Source organism: Athene noctua, chromosome 2 (genome assembly GCF_965140245.1).
Source record: "Athene noctua chromosome 2, bAthNoc1.hap1.1, whole genome shotgun sequence".
NCBI classification, from domain to species: domain Eukaryota; kingdom Metazoa; phylum Chordata; class Aves; order Strigiformes; family Strigidae; genus Athene; species Athene noctua.
In genome coordinates this window covers 143,657,058-143,677,079 of record NC_134038.1, presented here as the reverse complement: position 1 = coordinate 143,677,079, position 20,022 = coordinate 143,657,058, and the positions used below count along the sequence as shown (strand labels likewise).

At 41.3% G+C, this 20,022-nt stretch overlaps 1 protein-coding gene across 1 annotated transcript in view; it reads right to left on the bottom strand.

The window, feature by feature from the left end:
- Positions 1-20,022, bottom strand: part of KAT2B (lysine acetyltransferase 2B) — a 48,005-nt gene that overhangs the window by 9,016 nt on the left and 18,967 nt on the right. The window contains exons 6-13 of the mRNA XM_074900514.1: positions 18,595-18,786; positions 15,952-16,058; positions 14,169-14,294; positions 12,872-13,008; positions 11,264-11,472; positions 7,347-7,473; positions 3,639-3,749; positions 250-393 (exon numbers count right to left, since the gene is read on the bottom strand). Coding sequence (XP_074756615.1) covers positions 250-393; positions 3,639-3,749; positions 7,347-7,473; positions 11,264-11,472; positions 12,872-13,008; positions 14,169-14,294; positions 15,952-16,058; positions 18,595-18,786 — 1,153 coding nt within the window. The remainder of the gene's footprint in view (positions 1-249; positions 394-3,638; positions 3,750-7,346; positions 7,474-11,263; positions 11,473-12,871; positions 13,009-14,168; positions 14,295-15,951; positions 16,059-18,594; positions 18,787-20,022) is intronic.

Below are 20,022 nucleotides of genomic sequence, written 5' to 3'. Positions count from 1 at the left end.
TAAATAATCCTTAAAACACCAGTATTTTTCCACACTTCTGTTATTGTAAAGATAGCAAGGTTAAATTTATGCTTCAACTGCAAAATTATGGCACTGGGACTTGAATGAAAGAATTATTCTGGCTAATAAAAGTAAAAATTCCAATGTTTTAAGCACTAAAGCAAAGAAGAGAGCTAACCTAGCACTGACTGAATTGTTTCTAAACATATGAATAGATGATAATGTTCAGTGTTTCATTTCAGCCTTTACCTCTTTTTGCTTTTTAATGATGACAGAAAATTCTGTGTAGGGGATCCTTGGATTTAATTCACATCCCATTAATGTGGCACCCTCATAATCCTTGATGTAGCCAACATATTTTGCTTTTGGTACTTTAATATCTTTGGAGAAACCCTGAAGAAGAAAAACACTCATGTTGTCATGATGCCATTTTCCTTTTACATTTCTTTTAACTGAAATGCTATGATGATATAGAACCAAATTCATCATAATGTTAAAATATAGACAATACAATGGAAAGAGATCATGGTTCATAGTGTTGTAAACATGTTCTCAGGAGAGTTACTTGATAGAAGAATAATTAATGGCTTACATATATATATATATAGGAAAAGAAGGGAGACAAGGCAGATAAAGAGATGGAGGAAAGATTTTTACTGTGGACAAATTTCCTGGATTTTTCCTAAAATTTTCTATTTTAGTATTAAAGTATGCCAGTCCTGTAGTCATTAGTCAAAGAAAGTTGCTGTTGAAGTCAATGAGATGACTGTAACTTTACAGCTAGAAAAAAATATTTATTTTTTACTTTTGTATTTCAAGTGAAAAAATAAGGTAACAAATCCTATTAAAAGTTCCAAAGTTATACTACAGTCTTCATACAGTTCAAAAGCTAACTGAAAAACACACCCACAAAAGAATTAACAAAGACAATAAAAAACAGTGTAGGACTCTCACTTCAGCTGCATTTTATTCTTCTGTTACAGTGGTATGTAATGAAACCTCAGTAAAAACCAGGAACCCAACCAGGACTTCTGCCTCATCATTTACTGTCGAAGGCTTCTGACTTACATGGGGACAGACCACCTTCAAACTAGGGAAGGGACATTTCAGATGTAAAAAGGGTCTGACAGATCTGATAGCTGTATCACAAACCCAGAATTTATTCATTCTGAATGTGTGAAGAATTGTATTGGTTTTATATACAAAATCACAGAAGACTTGAGGTTGGAAGGGACTTAAGGAGGTCATCTAGCCTCATATCTGCTCAGAGCACGTCTCTTTAGGAGTCTACTATAGGCCACCCACGCAGGACAGAGAGGTGGATGAAATATTCTACAGGCATTTAGGTGAAATCTCACAATCGCTTGCCCTTGTTCTTGTGGGTGACTTTAACTTCCCAGATATTTGCTGAAAATACAACACAGCAGAGCGGGACCAGTCCCAGAGATTCCTGGAATGTGTGGCAGATAACTTCCTGATGCAGCTGGTGAGTGAACCAACCAGAGAAGGTGCCCTGCTGGATCTCCTCTTTGTGAGCAGAGAAGGACTGGTGGATGATGTGGTAGCTGGAGGCCAACTAGGGCACAGAAATCACAAAATAATAGTGTTCTCTGTTCTTAGAGAGGCCAGGAGAGGGCTAAGCAGGACTGACATCCTGGACTTCCAAAGGGCTGACTTTGTCTTGTTTAGGCAACTGCTTGATAGGATCCCTTGAGAGACGGTCCTGGAGGGTATAGGGGTCCAGGAAGGCTGGGCGCTCTTTAGGAAGGAAATGTTAATGGCTCAGGAGCGGGTAGTCCCCAGGTGCTCTAAGAGAAGTTGGCGACAGACAAGACCACCCTGGCTGAACAGGGAGCTTTAGCTGCAACTCAGGGAGAAAAGGAGAGTTTACAGCCTTTGGAAGAAGGGGCTAGCCACACACAGTGATTACAGAGAGGCTGTGAGGCTATGCAGGGTGGAAATCAGGAGGTCTAGAACCCAGCTGGAAATTAATTTGGCTTCAGCAATCAAGGACAACAAGAAATGTTTCTATATCAGTAGCAAAAGAAAGAACAGGGAGAGTCTCCATCCCCTGCAGGAGGCAGTATGGTAACAAGTGATGAGGAGAAGGCTGAGGTGCTTGATGCCTTCTTTGCCTCAGTCTTTAATAATAAGACTAGTTGTATTGAGGGAATCCAGCTTCCTCAGCCAGAAGACAGAGACTGGGAGAATGATGCCCCCCACAATCCAGGAGACAGTCAGTGACCCGCTGCATCACACAGACACACACAAGTCTATGGGAGTGGACGGGATACACCTGAGGGTGCTGAAGGAGCTGGCTGGGGTGCTCGCCAAGCTGCTTTCCATCATTTACCAGCAGTCCTGGCTGAGCGGGGAGGTCCCGACTGATTGAAAATTGGCCAGTGTGACGCCCATCTATAAGAAGGGTTGGAAGGATGATCTGGGAAATTACAGGCCTGACAGCTTGACTTCGGTGCTCAGGAAGCTGATGGAGCAGCTCATCCTGAGTGCCATCCACAACACATGCGGGACAACCAGATGCTCAGGCCCAGTCAGCATGGGTTTATGAAAGGCAGGTCCTGCCTGACAAACCTGATCTCCTTCTATGACAGAGCAACCTGCTTACTGGATGAGGGAAAGGCTGTGGATGTTGTTTACCTTGACTTTAGCAAGGCTTTTGACACCGTTTCCCACAGCATTCTCCCAGCAAAAATGACTGCTCGAGGTTTGGACAATCACACACTTTGCTGGGTAAAAAAACGGCTGGACGACCAGGCCCAAAGAGTTGTGGTGAACGGAGTTAAATCCAGCTGGCGGCCGGTCACGAGTGGTGTCCCCCAGGGCTCGGTTTTGGGGCCACTCCTGTTTAACATCTTTATTGATGATCTGGACAAGGGGATCGAGTGCACCCTCAGTCAGTTTGCAGATGACACCAGGTTGGGTGGGAGTGTTGATCTGCTCGAGGGTAGGGAGGCTCTGCAGAGAGACCTGGACAGGCTGGAGCCATGGGCTGAGGCCAACTGGAGGAGTTTCAATAAGGCCAAATGCCGGGGGCTGCCCTTGGGCCACAACAACCCCCAGCAGCGCTACAGGCTTGGGGAGGAGTGGCTGGAGAGCTGCCAGTCAGAGAGGGACCTGGGGGGGTTGATTGACAGCCGGCTGAACAGGAGCCAGCAGTGTGCCCAGGTGGCCAAGAAGGCCACTGACATCCTGGCTTGTGTCAGCAATAGCGCGGCCAGCAGGGACAGGGAAGGGATCTGACCCCTGTACTCGGCACTGGTGAGGCCGCCCCTCGATTCCTGTGTTCAGTTTTGGGCCCCTCACTACAAAAGGACATGGAATGGACAGTGAAGGAATTGAATGAATGGAGAATTAGCCAACCCATATTCAACTGGTTTTTAGACTGGACAAATTACAGGTTATACTTTACACCTATATTCTGATGATTCCATCAAAGTAAAATGCAATGTAAACCAATATCATTGCACAAGATGCACACAGCATATTTTGCTGATAGAAAATATACACATAAAATTGCACTATGCATTTTATCCACATATTTTGTCACATCTAGTTATTCAGTTCATCACTGTTAGATGTTAACTGCCTGCACCAAGTAATTTCTTACATTGACTTACTTGTTTTTTGAAGTAGCCAATAGCATATTCATCTGCATACGTGAGAAAGTTGAGAATGTTGTGTTTGATGTGGTACTCCTTCAGATGGTTCATTAGGTGAGTCCCATAACCCTGTGTGAAATGTATGAGGAAAAAGCCATTACAAAGCCTTTGGGGACTGCACATATTAGAAACTGTGGACCAAGGGTTATTACAGACTATTTCAAAATGCAGCCTTTCCTCTAGATCCTGTTTTAAAGACTTTCTCATAACTAACATGGTGATGTGTACCCAAGATCAAAATGTTTTCAGCCTTGTAAGGGTATCTTTGTGACCCACAAGGGACCAGAAAATATTGCAGCTTCTAATGTCTGATTCAATTTTAATCTAAAAGAGACCAAAACCTAGAGTCTCTCTAGAGGTAAAGCGTAGCTTTAAAGAGGTACATTGTTCTGGAAGTTGTAATTCAAGGTGCACACATTACTTTTTTCCTTTTAAGTTAGATATCAACTATTAATAATCACATATTTCACCAATAGCAAATCTACACATATTGTATTAATAGGGCATCCTTTCTTGGCCATAGCACTTCAAAACTGCAAAGCAGTAGGAATACCAAAATGCCTCCTTCTAGAGGAACCCATTCTGAGACAAGATCTCCATTTTACTGTGCTCTGTGCACCTGCAGCAGAAACAGCCTTTGCCTCAAAGGATTTATAATCTGAATTTATCATAGGGCATAAAATGGAATAATGAAACAGTTATTACCATAATAAGCAGCAGAAAATTTCTGAATCCACAATCAAATAAATAGCTATGCCTCCTGACTGCACACAGAAATAATTTCCATTTTCATTCATCCCCAAAGTAAACAAAAGGTTCCATTTATTCACATTTCCAAGTAAACTATAGTCTTTCCCTTCTGCTGTGAGATGAAGAAACGTAAAGTAGGTGGGAAAGCCCATAATAATGTGTTGTTGCTGCAGATGTTCCAATTTTAACATCATGGAGACTAACTGGACACTTACAGAAATATACATGGAATTGTTCTGGGTATTCTGTTCTTGAAAACTGGGGAAATTTTTACTTATGTACATAAGCCAGAAAAATTCTGATTTAATTCACAATTTAATAGCTCCAAACATGGAAATAGCCAGATAAAAGTAAGTTTGGTAAGTGCTGAAGCTCAAAAAACCTAGTAGCGAAACATTTTCTTTAAAATCCTACTAAACTAAGTACAAATTGTGCATTAGTCCTTCCTTTCCAGCTAGTGTTTGGAGCATCTTGTATTCAGAGTTCACATGTGAAATTATGATTCCATATGTGTAAACATAAGTACTTTTGAATTTGAGGAAGCTCTTAAAGCCACATGTTCACTTTAGTTAAAGTGGCACATATCATGCATTGCAACAAATCCAAAGAAGTGGTAAAACAACTGTTGGAGCAAGTCCAGAGGAGGCCATGAAGATGATCGGGGGCTGGAGCACCTCCCCTGTGAAGACAGACTGAGAGAGTTGGGGTTGTTCAGTCTGAAGAAGAGAAGGCTCTGGGCAGACCTTATAGCGGCCTTCCAGGACTTAAAGGGGGCTACAGGAGAGATGGGGAGAGACACTTTATCACCAAGTGTCGTGTGATAGGATGAGGGGTAATGGTTTTAAACTGAAGGAGGGTAGATTTAGATTAGATGTAGGGAAAAAATTCTTCCCTGTGAGGGTGGTGAGACAGTGGCACAGGTTTCCCAGAGAAGCTGTGGCTGCCCCCTCCCTGGCAGTGTTCAAGGCCAGGCTGGATGGGGCTTTGGCAGGGGGCTGGAATGAGATGATCTTTACGATCCCTTCCAACCCAAACCATTCTGTGATTCTATGAACTGATGACACGTTAAGTGGTACAGCATTTATAAGAACTCAGAAGTGCTCAGGATAATGAAGACACTTTCTAATTGCAAATTTGAGTTCTCAAATTCTTTGAAGAGGACGAAAACTCTGCACCAAAATTTTTAATGAAAAATTTAAGTTAGCAGTACATGAGCCAGCCAAGATCCTCACTTAGCTTTTCATTAGCAGGGTGAAATGAACAGCGTATGAGACACTGATATTTTATTTATACCTGAAACACTGCAATTCATTCCAGTAATTCTAAAGCTTGTAATCTCTGACAAAAAATGGCAACTTTGTGTCTCAAAGAAATTCCAACAATTATATCAAACATTTTCTCCTGACCTATTATTTTTATAATCTTCACAGGATTTATTCATTCTCACAAACACTTGCCAAAGTCTAACAGTCCTAAAAGGAAACTAAGCCCTGTACAGTAAAATGTAAAATTTGTAACATGGGATCAAAGTATCTCAAAAATAATCCAACTTTTAAATATCACATATAAGGAGAAACAGTACCCATATTTCTTAGTCCAGCCTTAAATTGAATTAAAATAGGCATCTATTTTTCCCAAGAGTTTGCAGTTCACTCGGGTGAACACTAAATTTTTCTCAGTTACCTGCTGGTAGGGGGTCACCTTACTCAGATAGGAACGTGGGAAGGCAAACTTTCAGAAATAGTCAACTGATACAGAGGGGCACCCAGAGGGTAACAGTAGAAACTTAGAAACTATGCATTATGTGTGCATATTCAACCTAGGAGTCACTCCAATGGGTCACATTTATTTGCTCTATTATATTTGGAAAGGTCATTCCTAGAGAATCACAACACACCTTTGGCAGCCTAACTCGTGCAGTGCAGTTGGTTGTTTTAGTAGAATGAAAACACCTTTTACGAATTAGTGAAGCTTAGAATAGACATAACTTAAGCATATTCCATTATTGTTTGTATTTGCTAAAACACTTTGGATACTTTTATGACAGGCCACTACTAAGTGCAGGGGAGTGCTCCTCTAACACCCGAGTTGAATAAAATCAGCTAAAACCCAAGTACTAACAGCTGTCACAGGCTTTTAATCCCACTGTGTTACCCTTCCACACTCAGAGCTCTTCCCTTCAAAACACAAGCTCTGCATGTTCAACTGCCACAAACTCTGAATTAACTCATAACTCGGCTCTAACGGTTTCAACTGAAAAACATAAAGCTACAGCACCATCTAAAGGCAAAACCCTGTATCAGATGGTCATAGTTAGATCTACCTGTAGTCCCTGGGAAAGCAGGAGGAATCTCCTGTATTCAGGGCTCTACGTTCTTTCAACACAGCTGCTAATTCTCAACACTCGGAAAACATTTTGTGAAATTAACTCAAAAAAAGAGTGTACAGAATAGGCCATGTGTTTATTTTGAGATGCAAAACTATACCTTATTTTTTTGATATATAGTATTTTGATTGAAGTCATGTAACGCCACAAAGTGATTGAACACAAATTACTGTCACACACAAGCAATACTTATTTCCGTCAACCACGAGGTGTTACACTACACAGAGAGGCAATTGCTGAAGAGGAGTGAATAGTCCAAAATGGGAGACTACTGGCCACTACTGTTGTGTTGAGAAAGGTTTTATTTATTTATTTAATTACAAATAATCCTGCTATTATGCTGATGATTCTAAATCTGCACATTTGTTTAGTTTTTGTGTATTATATTCAGAATCACTGTATCTTTCAAACTCAGTTTCTGTTTGGCAACTCAGCAATATATTCGATGTGACTAACAAAATTAAGAACATATGCAGGAGTGAATGAGACTCAAATACATTTAATAAACTCTAGTAGAGAACAATTTTTACCTTGACTTGCTCATTGGAAGTCACAGCACAGAAAACAATCTCCGTAAATCCTTGGGAGGGGAACATCCGGAAGCAGATACCACCGATAACACGACCATCTTTTATTAATGCAAGAGTCTTGTGTTTCCTGAGTAGACAAAAATAACAGTCACTTTAATTCATGTACATAGTACATAAAGTGCCATTACCTTCCTTTTTTCAGAAACTTGATTCACTTCTTTCCATGATGCTAATGCAATTGTATATGTCTCTGTTTAGTTAGCTGCTTGTATCTACAGAAGAGCTGCTCTTTTAACATCACGCTTTAAATTTACCATAAAATTCATCATTCATGCAGCAAGGTCCTGGCCTTGACAAGTACTCCTAGATACTAGGGTAATGCCCAATAAATAAGAGTTGTATTGCTTTCATTGAATCTACTGCTGACACTTATGCCATTGTGTAGTTCTCAGAATGATTTTACCTTGACTGAATTAGAAATTAATGGAGTTACAGGACAGCAAGTCCTTTCTAAGGGATTCCTGTTTCCTCGCATGCACTCTATAGGTAAGCTATCAGTTTCAAATGCAGCTGATGAAGCAAGAAATGATATTTCTTATTTCTAATCACCCGCTCCTAGTGGAATCAAGACCAGAATAAATATCCATTTCTGTTGCACTTACATTGACTGCCAGGAAAGACAACAGGGTGCAATCTGAACTCTTGTGTTAAGAATTAAGAATTTTAGTGTAATCCTCAAGGTCTGGAAAGATTTGCACTGCACCTGTTCTCTAGACTATTCAATACACAGTATCATATAAATTGTATAAACAATACAGTAAATTTACAGAAGATATATTTTGGGGGGAAACGGTGCCAAAACTGAACCCTACAAAAAAGGTAGTCTGAAGAGTAATTGTAGGACATTTTATATACTATTCTTTTTCTTGTACTTATCTTGGTGCTTTTTATTTGTGGAATGACAGCAGCAATGTAGTAGCTTGAACTGTTAATTTTGTTTACTCATGTTGATTAGTTTAAGCAACATGATTCAGTAAGAATGATCATTTCAGAAATAAGAACATTAAAGGTGATATGTAATAGCTGAAAGAAATTTGGGAAGAAAACTGTTGGACTCCAGTATCTCACACTTGACATAGGTTTGTGTGTATCCACTACCCAGCATAGGTCCACAATGTGTGTCCCTGGAGTTTTGCAGCAGATGCTGGGGTACTCTGAGCTGTCCAGGAGATGTGCTTCATTTCCTTTGGGTCAACTGTTTGCCTCAGGCACATAAAGGAAGGCATTTTCTTGCTGTAGCAATACCTCTTTCTCAAGCACAGACCACTTTCCAGACAAAAACTATACTGAAGAGCACTTAAACTACCAGCAGTTCCTCTCAGCCTACTAGAAGAGTCTTTCTCAGTAAGAAATCTGGGAGGCCATGACTTAACACCACTAGTTCAGAATTTTGCTTTGATGTTTGGTTGTGAGGGAACCTGGCTTTTTCAACCAAAAGCTTCTGCTTGAGATCGCAGTGCTGCTAGGGCTCCTTAACTCAGACAAGATCATGATGCTGCCTCATTCTCCAAACAGAGCAGTACTTATCTCCACAAAGGAGAGGGAGAAAAGTCCGGACCAGTGCTGGCCCTCACAAGACAAGTGCTGTTCCCCTCTGAAAAACCCAGAAGATGACCCCAAGATTAGTCTCCTGTGCCTGGAGACTGAAGTCCTGTCCAACAGTCCCCAATACTGCGCTGTTTGTGCTTCAGGGATGGCACAGACATGGCAACAGCAGCATTTGCTAATACTGAGAGTATTGCCAAGGAATGTTACTGAGCCTAAAAGCAAAGGAAATGGTTCCAGAAATGTTTTTATAACTGCTTCACCTATAATACCGGGCACAAAGACAGCGGCCTGTATCACCGGTGGTGGAGAAAGGCTCTTCCACAAACCAAGCTGCACTGTTGGCTGCAAACAGCTCAATCAGAGCTTCTCAGGGTCTCTGCTGACACACAACAATAAGCCCACAGGCATCCTTCACCATGAAGCGCTGCAGTCAGTACAGCAAACACCTAGGCTATCGTTGGACATGGATCGTTCAGAGGCAGAAATTCTGGGAGAACGTACGGGTCGAAAGGAAGCAGACTCTGCAGGAAACACAATGCCAGAAAGGTGGACACTTCTGAGAACATCCCTTCATGCTTGGGCAGCTGCGACACAATTCAGTCAGGACACTAGGGCGGGTAGAGTACCATGTGCACCTTGTGGATGCTGCAACAGCCAATGTATATCCCTTTTGATGTGCCTGTAGTGTAGAGCTGCACCCAAAGCAAGACAGGAAACTTGCACCGATAAAGAGAAAAGCAACGTCCTTGCGTGAGGAATGATTTCTCCCATGCTGACTTAAATGCTGCTGTTCTTCACAAATCCCACAAGTTCCTCTAAGTGAAAAACTTCAGTCTCTGCTGCCATTTGGTTCATGATCTCCACAGACAGATGCAGCAGCCTGCATGTTAGTATGGGCCTGGAAACCACTAATAAGCACTGTAATTACTTTCTGACTCTCAGTTCTAACATTTGAAAGTACAAGGTAGGTAGGAGCCTTCCCTGCAGGCCCACATTCCTGTACTGGGTTTGCATGGCAACATTTTGGTAACTGGGGGCCACAGGGGTGGCTTCTGCAAGAAGCTGCTAGAAGTTTCCCCTATATCCAACAGAGCCGGTGCCAGCTGACTCCAAGATGGACCTGCCACTGGCCAAGGCCAAATCCATCAGTGACAGTGATAGCACCTCCATGATAACATATTTGAGAAGGGGAAAAGGTTGCTGCGCAGCTGGGCAACTGCAGTGAAGAGAGGACAGAGAATATGTGAGAGAAACAGCCCTGCAGACACCAAGGTCAGTGAAGAGGATGTGGAGGAGCTGCTCCAGGCACCAGAGCAGAGGTTCCCCTGCAGCCTGTGGTGCAGCCCCTGGTGAGGCAGCTGTGCCCTGCACCCAGGGAGGGTTAACGGTGGAGCAGATCTCCACCTGCACCCCGGGGAGGACCCCACGCTGGAGCAGCCCCAAAGGAGGCTGTGACCCCTGGGAAGCCCACGCTGGAGCAGGCTCCTGGCAGGACCTGTGGCCCCATGGAGGCAGGAGCCCACGCCGGAGCAGGTTTGCTGGCAGCACTTGTGACCCCGTGGGAGACCCACGCTGGAGCAGTTCATGAAGAACTGCAGCCTGTGGAAGGACTCATGTTGCAAAAGTTCATGGAGGGCTGTCTTCTGTGGGAGGGACCCCATGCTGGAGTAGAGGAAGAGTGTGAGGAGTCCTCCCCCTGAGGAGGAAGGTACGACAAAGACAACATGTGATGAACTGACCACAACCCCCATTCCCCATCCCCCTGTGCCACTGGGAGGGACAAGGTAGAGAAAACCGGGAGCAAAGTCAAGTCTGGGAAGAAGGTAGCAGTGGGGGGAAGGTGTCTTAAGATTTAGTATTTATTTTCTCATTATCCTACTCTGATCTGATTATAATAAATTAAATTAACTTTCCCAAAGTCAAGTCTGTTTTGTCCATGACAGTAACTGGTGAAAGATCTCTCCCTGTCCTTATCTCGACCCATGTGCCTTTTATTGTATTTTTCTCTCCCCTGTCCTGCTGAGGAAGGGAAGTGACAGAGCAGCTTGGTGAGCACCTGGCATCCAGCCAGGGTCAACCCACCACAGTTGTACAACAACTTGTCATTAATACAGCCACTGAGATAGTGTTTGGGTACAATCCAATTAGATTGGCCAGGAGTTATGGGAGCTTGAAAAGCTGGGAAAAGGGTAACACAGGCAGGGCTGCCCTCCACACCACCTCAGCTGGCCCCTTCCTACACTGCTGCCTGCAAGCAACACCAGGCTCTCCTCATCTCACACGCCAAACCCCTCTCCAACGATACTCACGGATCAAAGACCAAGCGTGTGATGTATTCCTTAGGCATGCGAGGCAGCTGATGGGAGAACACGTTCTGCAAACCAACCAGCCACATCATTATCTTCTTGTTGGGTTTCTGGTTCAGGGAGTTGCCAACCACGTGGAATTCGATCACCCCTCTGCGCTCCTCCAACCTCGCCGCCTCATCCCGGGCTGAGTGCGCCGAGAGAAAGTTGGTCTGTGCCATACAAGAGAGGAACAAAATCATATTTTGGAGATTTCACATCCTCTGATGGAACAGCCTTAAGGAACAAACAGACAAAATCCCCTCTTTTTTCCAAGCCACCTTTTTACAAAAATAGAGCTGACCATGATTATCTTGTTTTAGCAGAACTGACAGCATCAAGTAAGCTGGATACAATAAGTCTACACTACTTTGTACAAAGGCATATTCAAACTTTTTTTGGTACAGATTAGGTAACAACAGCAATGGTTATGACTCAAAAAGTTCCAACATCTCTCGAGGGACAGCATTCATCCAGTTGAAGTCTACGCCACTAAGTCTTCATATTTTCTTTAGTCTAGCCAGCTTGGACAAAAGTAGTGGATTTGCCTACGCATACTGCAAAACACTTATTTTAATGGCAGTGCGGACAAAGCCATATTTTTTTCATTTTAGTAGTGCTTTCCACTGTCTATGCCACGATCATAAGAGCCTAAAAAGAACATTTTAATTCCTACTGATTTTGCTGTTACATATCTAGCAATTGTATCTATATATTTGAACATAGATGAAATTAAGACAAATTATTTAACTTTGTTTTTCAGGATCATTTTACAATGCCAAAACATCTCTGCATGCACATACTGTTTACTTTTTAGATCAAAGTTTGGCTGCTAGGTTTCTAGTCACTGCCAGCCCCAACAGCCAGACTGGCACAGCATTTGTAATATGCAGAGCCATCAGTCACAGTATATAGTTTGACTAAGAAATGTAGGTGGTTCCAAATCTTCAGCAGCCTCTAGCTAAACCTTGGCAAACAAGAGCTGCTGGCAAAAACATAGCCTGGCAAAAGGAACAGAAGGAGGAAAAGTCAGCCAAAAAAAAAAAAAAGTGTGCAATTCTGTACATGGCACAATCCTGCAATTCTGTTTGTTTTTCTCTTCCAGCAGAAAAAAAGAGCAACTGTGGAAGACAGAGCAAATAACTGTTTAGATCAGCCCTTCTGCACTAGACAGAAGTTTTAACTTTGGATCTTTCATTCTGCGGCATTTATCTTCTCTTATGAGCTACATCTACGATTAACAATAAAAAGCATACTCTGGAACTGTTCTCTAACAGAAGTACCTTGAAAAATAACATGGGTTCTATTTTTTTACTATCACTAGTATCCAACTCTCTTTGCAGACAGTACACAATGCATTAAAAAAATGTAGAACTATTCATGTTAGTGATGCATTTCATCAATAATTTTTGCTCACAATCATACTCTTTGAAAGGTTCTATTTTTCTTATTGACAGCATGGTAAATTTTGTGGACTCTTAGCTTATCATACTCTATCCATGTGGAACATTTACTAAAAACAGACCATTTACAAACCGACCATTTGCAACATCAAGTCTATACATTTCTCACCTCTGGCCCCAGCATTGCTGCAGGATCTGTAATTGTTGACATGACTTCATTGATTAATTCAATAGGAATATCTCCTACAACCCTTGGTCTTTTGGAATCCTCCAGAGAATAGGGTTCATTATTTTTTCTTTTTTCCCCTATAAAACAAAACCAGGACTAATCAGAAACAACAAAACTGACACAGACTAGCACTATTCTTCAGTTTGTACACCAAGTTTTGGATAAAAAACCCCAAATCCCTACAGAAAGGGAGAAAGAGAAATAAGTGAAACACGAACAATACTTACCACTGCTGCACTTTTGTCTTTGCAGCACTGATGTAAGAGACTTGCAATTGACAGTTTTCTGAATTCTCTTAGAACCCCTTTAAAAACTAGCTTCGCATCTGTAGTGTTTCAGTTCTGTAGTGCCAAGGGCAATTCCAATGACTGCTCAACTTAATTACTTTGTCATTTCCGCATTTCTTTTCAAACTATCCAAAAAGAGTAATCTTTCTAGTGATTACTTACTACTCATTTTGCTGACCTGTAATAAAAAAAAATAATCTTCTACTCATTCCCACTTCTAAGACCATTTCCCAACTTGTCCCTCAAAGAAAGCTGCAGTTTAGGAGCCACCTTAAGTTCCTCTGTAGCAAACACCGAGGCTAAGAATTTAGTTAGATTTTTCCACTTCCTTGAGGACTTACTTTCATAAGCTCCTGATCATCTGTCTGACCTGCAAAGTCTTTTGTCAGACTCATTAGTTCTGAGGTGTTTGAAAAAAGGATTTATTAGGAGAATTTATGCATTTGGCAACTTCCTTTCCCCAATATTTTTTTTAACCTGACCTCATTCAGGTTTTATATTTAACCTAGTTGGTGTGTTTGTGCTTTTCTTTATTGCTCACATATATGCAATTTCAGTACCTTGAAAGATTAAAAAAATAAATGCAATGGCCTCTTCTATTCTTTTTATTTAAGTGAAAGTTTTTTCATGGCTCATAATACATGTACCCCAACTAAAGTGTTTTGCAACATTCTCTGACACAGCAGACCTTTCTCCATTTTAATTTACTTTAAACAAGCCAATTTTTTTTTTATTTTTTTTTTTTTTATTAAATACAGTTGCCATTTCTGCTGGTTAAACATTATCATAGTGGAGAAAAAGTACGTGTGTGCAGAAAAAGTATGTGTGTGCATGTCTTTTAGCAAAAACACCTCAAGGTCACTACTGCAGAATGAAGGCAATGGCCACCATATACTGCAACTGCTGCTAATACTGACAGAAGCCAAAAAGCAATTCTCCTCCTTTGTTACCTAGGTTTGGGTCAAGGGCAGAAGAAACTTTGCAAGCAGGACTCATATTCCCAGTGTTGGGTTGCTCCAGAGATGAAGGACTTGCACTGTATGAAACAGATCTTGCAACAGGAGGAGGACTGATAACTGCAATGGCATAAAAGGCAAACACAAAAAAATCAGGAATGGAACCCATTACAGTGCTGACTGTCACAATGACCGATCCAACTTCACACCCACCACCTTAGAAGTAACAGCTAACGCTGTGCAACAGAACAATGCCACCAGTTCGCACAGACATTAAAGCTTTATCTCAACATATTTTTCTAAACTTCTACCTAAAGAGGGACTATATTACTGCTGGATGACAGAGGTTTCAAATATCAGGCTTCACTATTCTTCAGTGCTGAGCATAAGCTAAGAAAACAAACTTCCTCTACATACCTGCCAAGCTTGCTGGCATTTATCTTCATGAAAAGGCTTTTTGTAGGGGTCTATTGAAAAGCAAAATCTCATCATTCAGCTTCAGCTGTCCACTTTAACAGTGTCCAAAGACTGGTTGGACAAATCAAACTCAATAAAGGGAGAAGTTGTTGCACCAGTTAAGAAGATGAAACTATTATTTTCAAAGGCCACAGACTAACATTTCTCTCTAATATTTAAAAAACAAAAACCAAACCACGTTCATCCCAGTTCATCCAGTTTTCATTTGTGTCAGGACTTCTGGCAGGCAGGCAGGGGGTTGAGATGATAGCTCATAGTCTGGACACCTGCAGTCTTTCTCTTTGCATGCCTCTGTGCTGGTGTCATCACCAGCAACGGCTCTTTTGTGCCACATTCATGCCAAGAATCCAGGGCTTAAGAGGCGCACATTAAGATGAAGCACTGCAGAAATGTACATGACAGAATGAACTCTGAGAGCAACATGATTTTTGAGATGAAATGAACTTGTGCCCGAGGCATAAGTTCATGGTGCAGACCAGGAATTTCTCACAAAAAAAGCCTGTATCTGTCACAGTGAAATTTCCCTACTACTCCAGGAATTCACTGTCAGATGAAGTGCTGACACAATGGTTTTGTCAACTGATAATCAATAATTATTTCAAAATACTGAATTGTTACAAAATATTGAATTAAATACCTGAAAATTGAAGTCAACCTCTGAGCTGCATAGATGGATTTTAAATACTTTTGAGCAGAAGGGAAGAGGAGAAGGGGAAAATGAAAGAAAACCATCATCAATGTACCCCTGCAATGTACCCTAACGGAGGAAAAGTGAATAAAACTGCAGAATAGCCGATGAGGCAGACGAATAAGAAACAAAGCAAAGCAAAGCTATAAAAAATCCCCAAGGAAATCAAAGACATGTGTACAAAGGCAATGGGACACCTGATGTGGAAGGTCCCTACTTCCCTACTGCTTTGGAGTTGGAGGACTGGAGTGGGTCCTCGTGTGAGGGGACCATTGTCCAGCAGGTGACTCGCCTCAGCCATTTACCCACTAACCATTCTCACTTGCCCACACTTAGTGCACTTGTGCTGCTTGAATACTCAGGCGACTTGCCTCAGCACCCAGCCCACTCCACTGGCACCTTCAATTAGCTGGATATCACTGTTAAAATGGGATCTTTATAGGAGAGGCACCAGAGAGTCAGACACCTGTGCTTGCTCGAGCCAGACTGATTTTGGTAAAGCCTGCTATTTATAAAGGTGCATATCTAAGTCTCATTCCTTAGAATTCATCACTTGTACAGGTTTATCTTTACATTCAGGTGCTCCCTAACCCATCACTAAATGCAAATTACCTGTCTGGATTCCCAGCTGGCCAGTTCGGGAACTAGACACCATGAAATCCTGATCCCAAATGGGAGAATTCTGGCTGTACACTTCTTCTTCCAGCATCGACAGAAATCTAGGCACAAAACCAGGTGAAATATTAACTTAATAGGATCATTTAAAACAGGTTCTTTTTCAGAATAACGATTTACAACTTTTTTTAATTTAAAAATATTTACTGATTCAGTAAGAAAATGCTGTTGGCCAACTCCTTTTTAAAAAACAAACACATACACACAAAAAAGTCACAAGCCAGAGTAGACATTAAGTACCTTAATTCAGTAGAGTGCTTTCACCTATGAAAATTGGTCTTTTATTGTAAGCAATATTTATCTTAATTTGCAAATGCAGAAAGAAATGGTCACAAACTACTTTTACAGAACAAAGAAGTACACTAATAAGAAAGCTGAGCTGACAGATGTCAAGGTACTCATGTTATACAATGACAAAATATGTCTATTTTGACAGACAAGAAATTTGCGGATGCACTTGCTTTTTGCCTCTTACAGATTCATAAAATACCGGTGTTAGTTATTAACAATGCTCTTAGGAAGGTATTTTAATCTTTTAATTGTCCTACTGTAACATTTAATTAAATGTTTGTGCTTGCATAACAGTATTTTTAATCTTATTTTGGTACACTTACAGAAACAGTGTGATTTTAAACCTCTCTTGGTATTATTATAGGTGAGAGAAACTCCATAGATCAGACTATCCAGCACACTTGCCTTCACAGGGCTAATATATCAATTCCCTCTCAGAAGCAAGATAGCTGCTTATCCTATGCTGCACAAAAAGGGTTTTCAGACCAGAAGTTGACACAGCACATTCTACTCTCTAGAGTCATCTATATGTATAGAAACTGTCCAGCTGAAACCAACAGGACTGTTGAATAAGATTTTCTTGAACAGGATAAGGATTTTCTGGATCAAGTCCTACTCTTGTATTTTATATATAGGACATTCATACCTAAGCACAGCAATGTGTGGTGTTTGCTGCTATCCATACAGCTGATAATGGCTAAAAAGTTTGCAACAACTACTTGACCATCTGTGATGGAGCAGAAGCACAAAATTAAGCTTTAGCCAAGGCTACATTTACAGGCAGCACAGAGGCTCTGCGTTCAGACCCTTTGGTGACTATATCCTAGGTACACACAGACATAACCTGAGGGTGCTCCCTTTACCCGGGAAGGAGCGGCCAGGGCAGCCGGGAGCCCTGCACTGACACCAGGCACAGGCTTCGTGCTCTGAGCTGCAGCTCCTCCACTGGGTTCACTCTGTGTAATGCCAGCAGAGGGACAAATGCTTCAGACAAGTACAGCCCATAAAAGATTTAAAACGTTATTCCTATTTCCCACAAATCATCAGCAAACAGTGCTTGTCTGTCTTTTTTTTTTTTCCCCAGCAGAATATTAAAACGGACTGCAGTGAATAATAAAGCTTTTCAAATTACTTGTCTAGGCTGTAAAAGGCAGTGGAAACAGGGGCATGTGCATACCTTCTTCCTCTGCAAATCTGCTCCTTATATCAATGCAGTGTTAAATCCTTTTTTATACCTATTTCAGGGCCAGATCATGATCCTATTCCCAGATATACACAGACATTCCTGTATCCATAACAGTCTACCCCAGACACAGTTTACATTCTTCAAAGTGGTAAAAGGCACTATTAATAATAGTAGGAGTAACAAATCCTGGCTCTAGCCAGCTTTGGAAAGCTCATGTTATTTTTCATTTCCCTGAGCACTAACCCAACTCTAGTCACAGACAGCAGCTTGCATAGCATCAGTGCCACCAGTAGATTCAGTTCCTTTATTGTTAGGAGGGACAGACTTTTAAAATATGGTCTAGAGAGCCCAGTCACCCTCACAAAATAAGGGTATTTTTGAAGAGATACACTGTTTTAACAGGAAGCATACAATGAATGATCCTTTCACTACCACCACCCTTTATCACCAGTAAAATGTTTGAAATTAAGCACTGCCAAAGCTGAACATGTTTCAAGACTGTCATTCTCCCACATACCCAATTACATAATCGTTGTTTAACTGTGAGAGCTCATCATCAATATTCCAGTACTGGAACAGGTAGTCAATATGAAATTCATTAGTTTAGGATTCACTGATGCAGTTTTATACTGTCAAATGAATACATACATCTCTTCTGAAGGTGGGGTGACTACTTTGTTCCATAGCTATTACAATGTTGAATTAAACTGAAATCCTTAGGTGCATATAAACTCCAGTACAATGCTCCCTTTTCTACTGCTCCCTCACAAAAGCAGAAGCAAGTATGTTTTTGGAGATCTGCTTCCAAAAACTACAGAAAAAGAAAGTACGTGACCAACAATATCTGCTAATAGACAATGAGTACAATCCCCCAGCAAGATGAATAATCCTTTTTATAAAGTAAAGCCCTAGGACAAAGCAAAACAAGTGGTTGTGTACATAAAATACACTAGTTCAAGCTATGGCAGAAAAGAAAGCTGCACCATCTGCTTGTTATTGAATAAAAGGAGAAAGATTTTAAATTGCAGGTAATTTCTCCATTTCCATGCCAAAGTTGCATATTACTGGTTAACCTTAAATGCAGGCACATTGCAACCCCTTACTTTGGAAAATGGGTGAGGATTAGCGTTCGTTTCTCTTGAGGAAGCTTGTCTTTTTCTTGCCTGGCCTGCTCCAGCAGTTGCCGTCTCATTACAGTAAAAACAGAGCGAAGCAATGTCCTACCAAAAATCTGTGTGGTTTCATACCGAGGTAGACTGTCACAGAACTGAGGGACATTGCAATAACAGAGCCACCTGAAAAGGGGAAAAAAGCCAGATAATTATCACAATCTAACATATGAATTAACGCAATAAAACCACTACCCACATCATTTATAACACAGCTGAGAGCTATATGACCACATAAATCAGTTCCACATCAAGTCTGGACAGAGTCAAGTAGCATTTACATTGCCCATTTTTTTTAAATAAATGATAGCCAAGTATTTTTAAGTCTCTATATATTCTTTTTCTCTGCAGTCTAGTTTCCACAAAGCGCTCGTTTCAGACAATAATTACAGATCACATAAAATTCGTGTTGATATCAGGGATTCTCTCCACAACTCATTCATTCAGCCTCCCATATCTCCTGCCCGGTCCATTTGTTCTTCTTTAAACTTCTACATCTTCCCACATAGATGCAGAAGTGGTGACACTTTTAACTAGCTCCATCCCAATCCAACTGGACTCCCACCCTGGTCTCCCACCAGCTGGCTTCCTGCCATTACACACTGACGATATTCTTTCATTTACCAATAACTCCCTCCGTAATGAGTTCTGCATTAAGAAGTACATATGAAAATATATCCTGTTGTGTTACTCTTCCTGGAAAAGGGATCATGTTACTGGAGAGGTAAGTCAGAAGTACACTGACTATGTAGGTCATGATATCTGTTAAATTTATGTAAAGATTTTGGTATCTCTGTGCAAGTGAACAGTCAATGGTATCTGTAGCTTTAGCAGAATCAGACCGCAACCATTATGAAAGCTCCAACAATGAAAAATAATGTCAAGAATTGGATGCAAACAGACTGTGCTGGATCCTGCATGGGTTTTCTCACCCAGACTCAAAGTACAGCCTGTCTCAAAATGCTCTCCCAAACTCTTTTGTTTAATCCTTGCAAACACAAAGAGTTAGAAAAGAGTTATGAGATACAGTTGTTCACAGACCTTTACTCCCTGTTCTTGGCTGATAAAGCATGCCTCTCAAAACACAAGGATGCGTGTGAAACTGATAACAGTCTCACTCAAACCATCAGGTTTTCAAATGAAGTCGGTGACTGCAAGAATTCATGAGCTGCACCCATGGCACACAGCTGTTTCCTCAGCACCCTGAGCAGTGCCTCGAACACCATGGAGAGGAGAAGCTCACAATGACAGGTTAGATCAGATAGAAAAAGGCGGTACTTTGGGTCAGAGGGAACCTTAGGGATTGCGAGCAGGAAGGCCTGAGGAACCACAAGTGACAAAATGTCACAACAAAAGTCACCA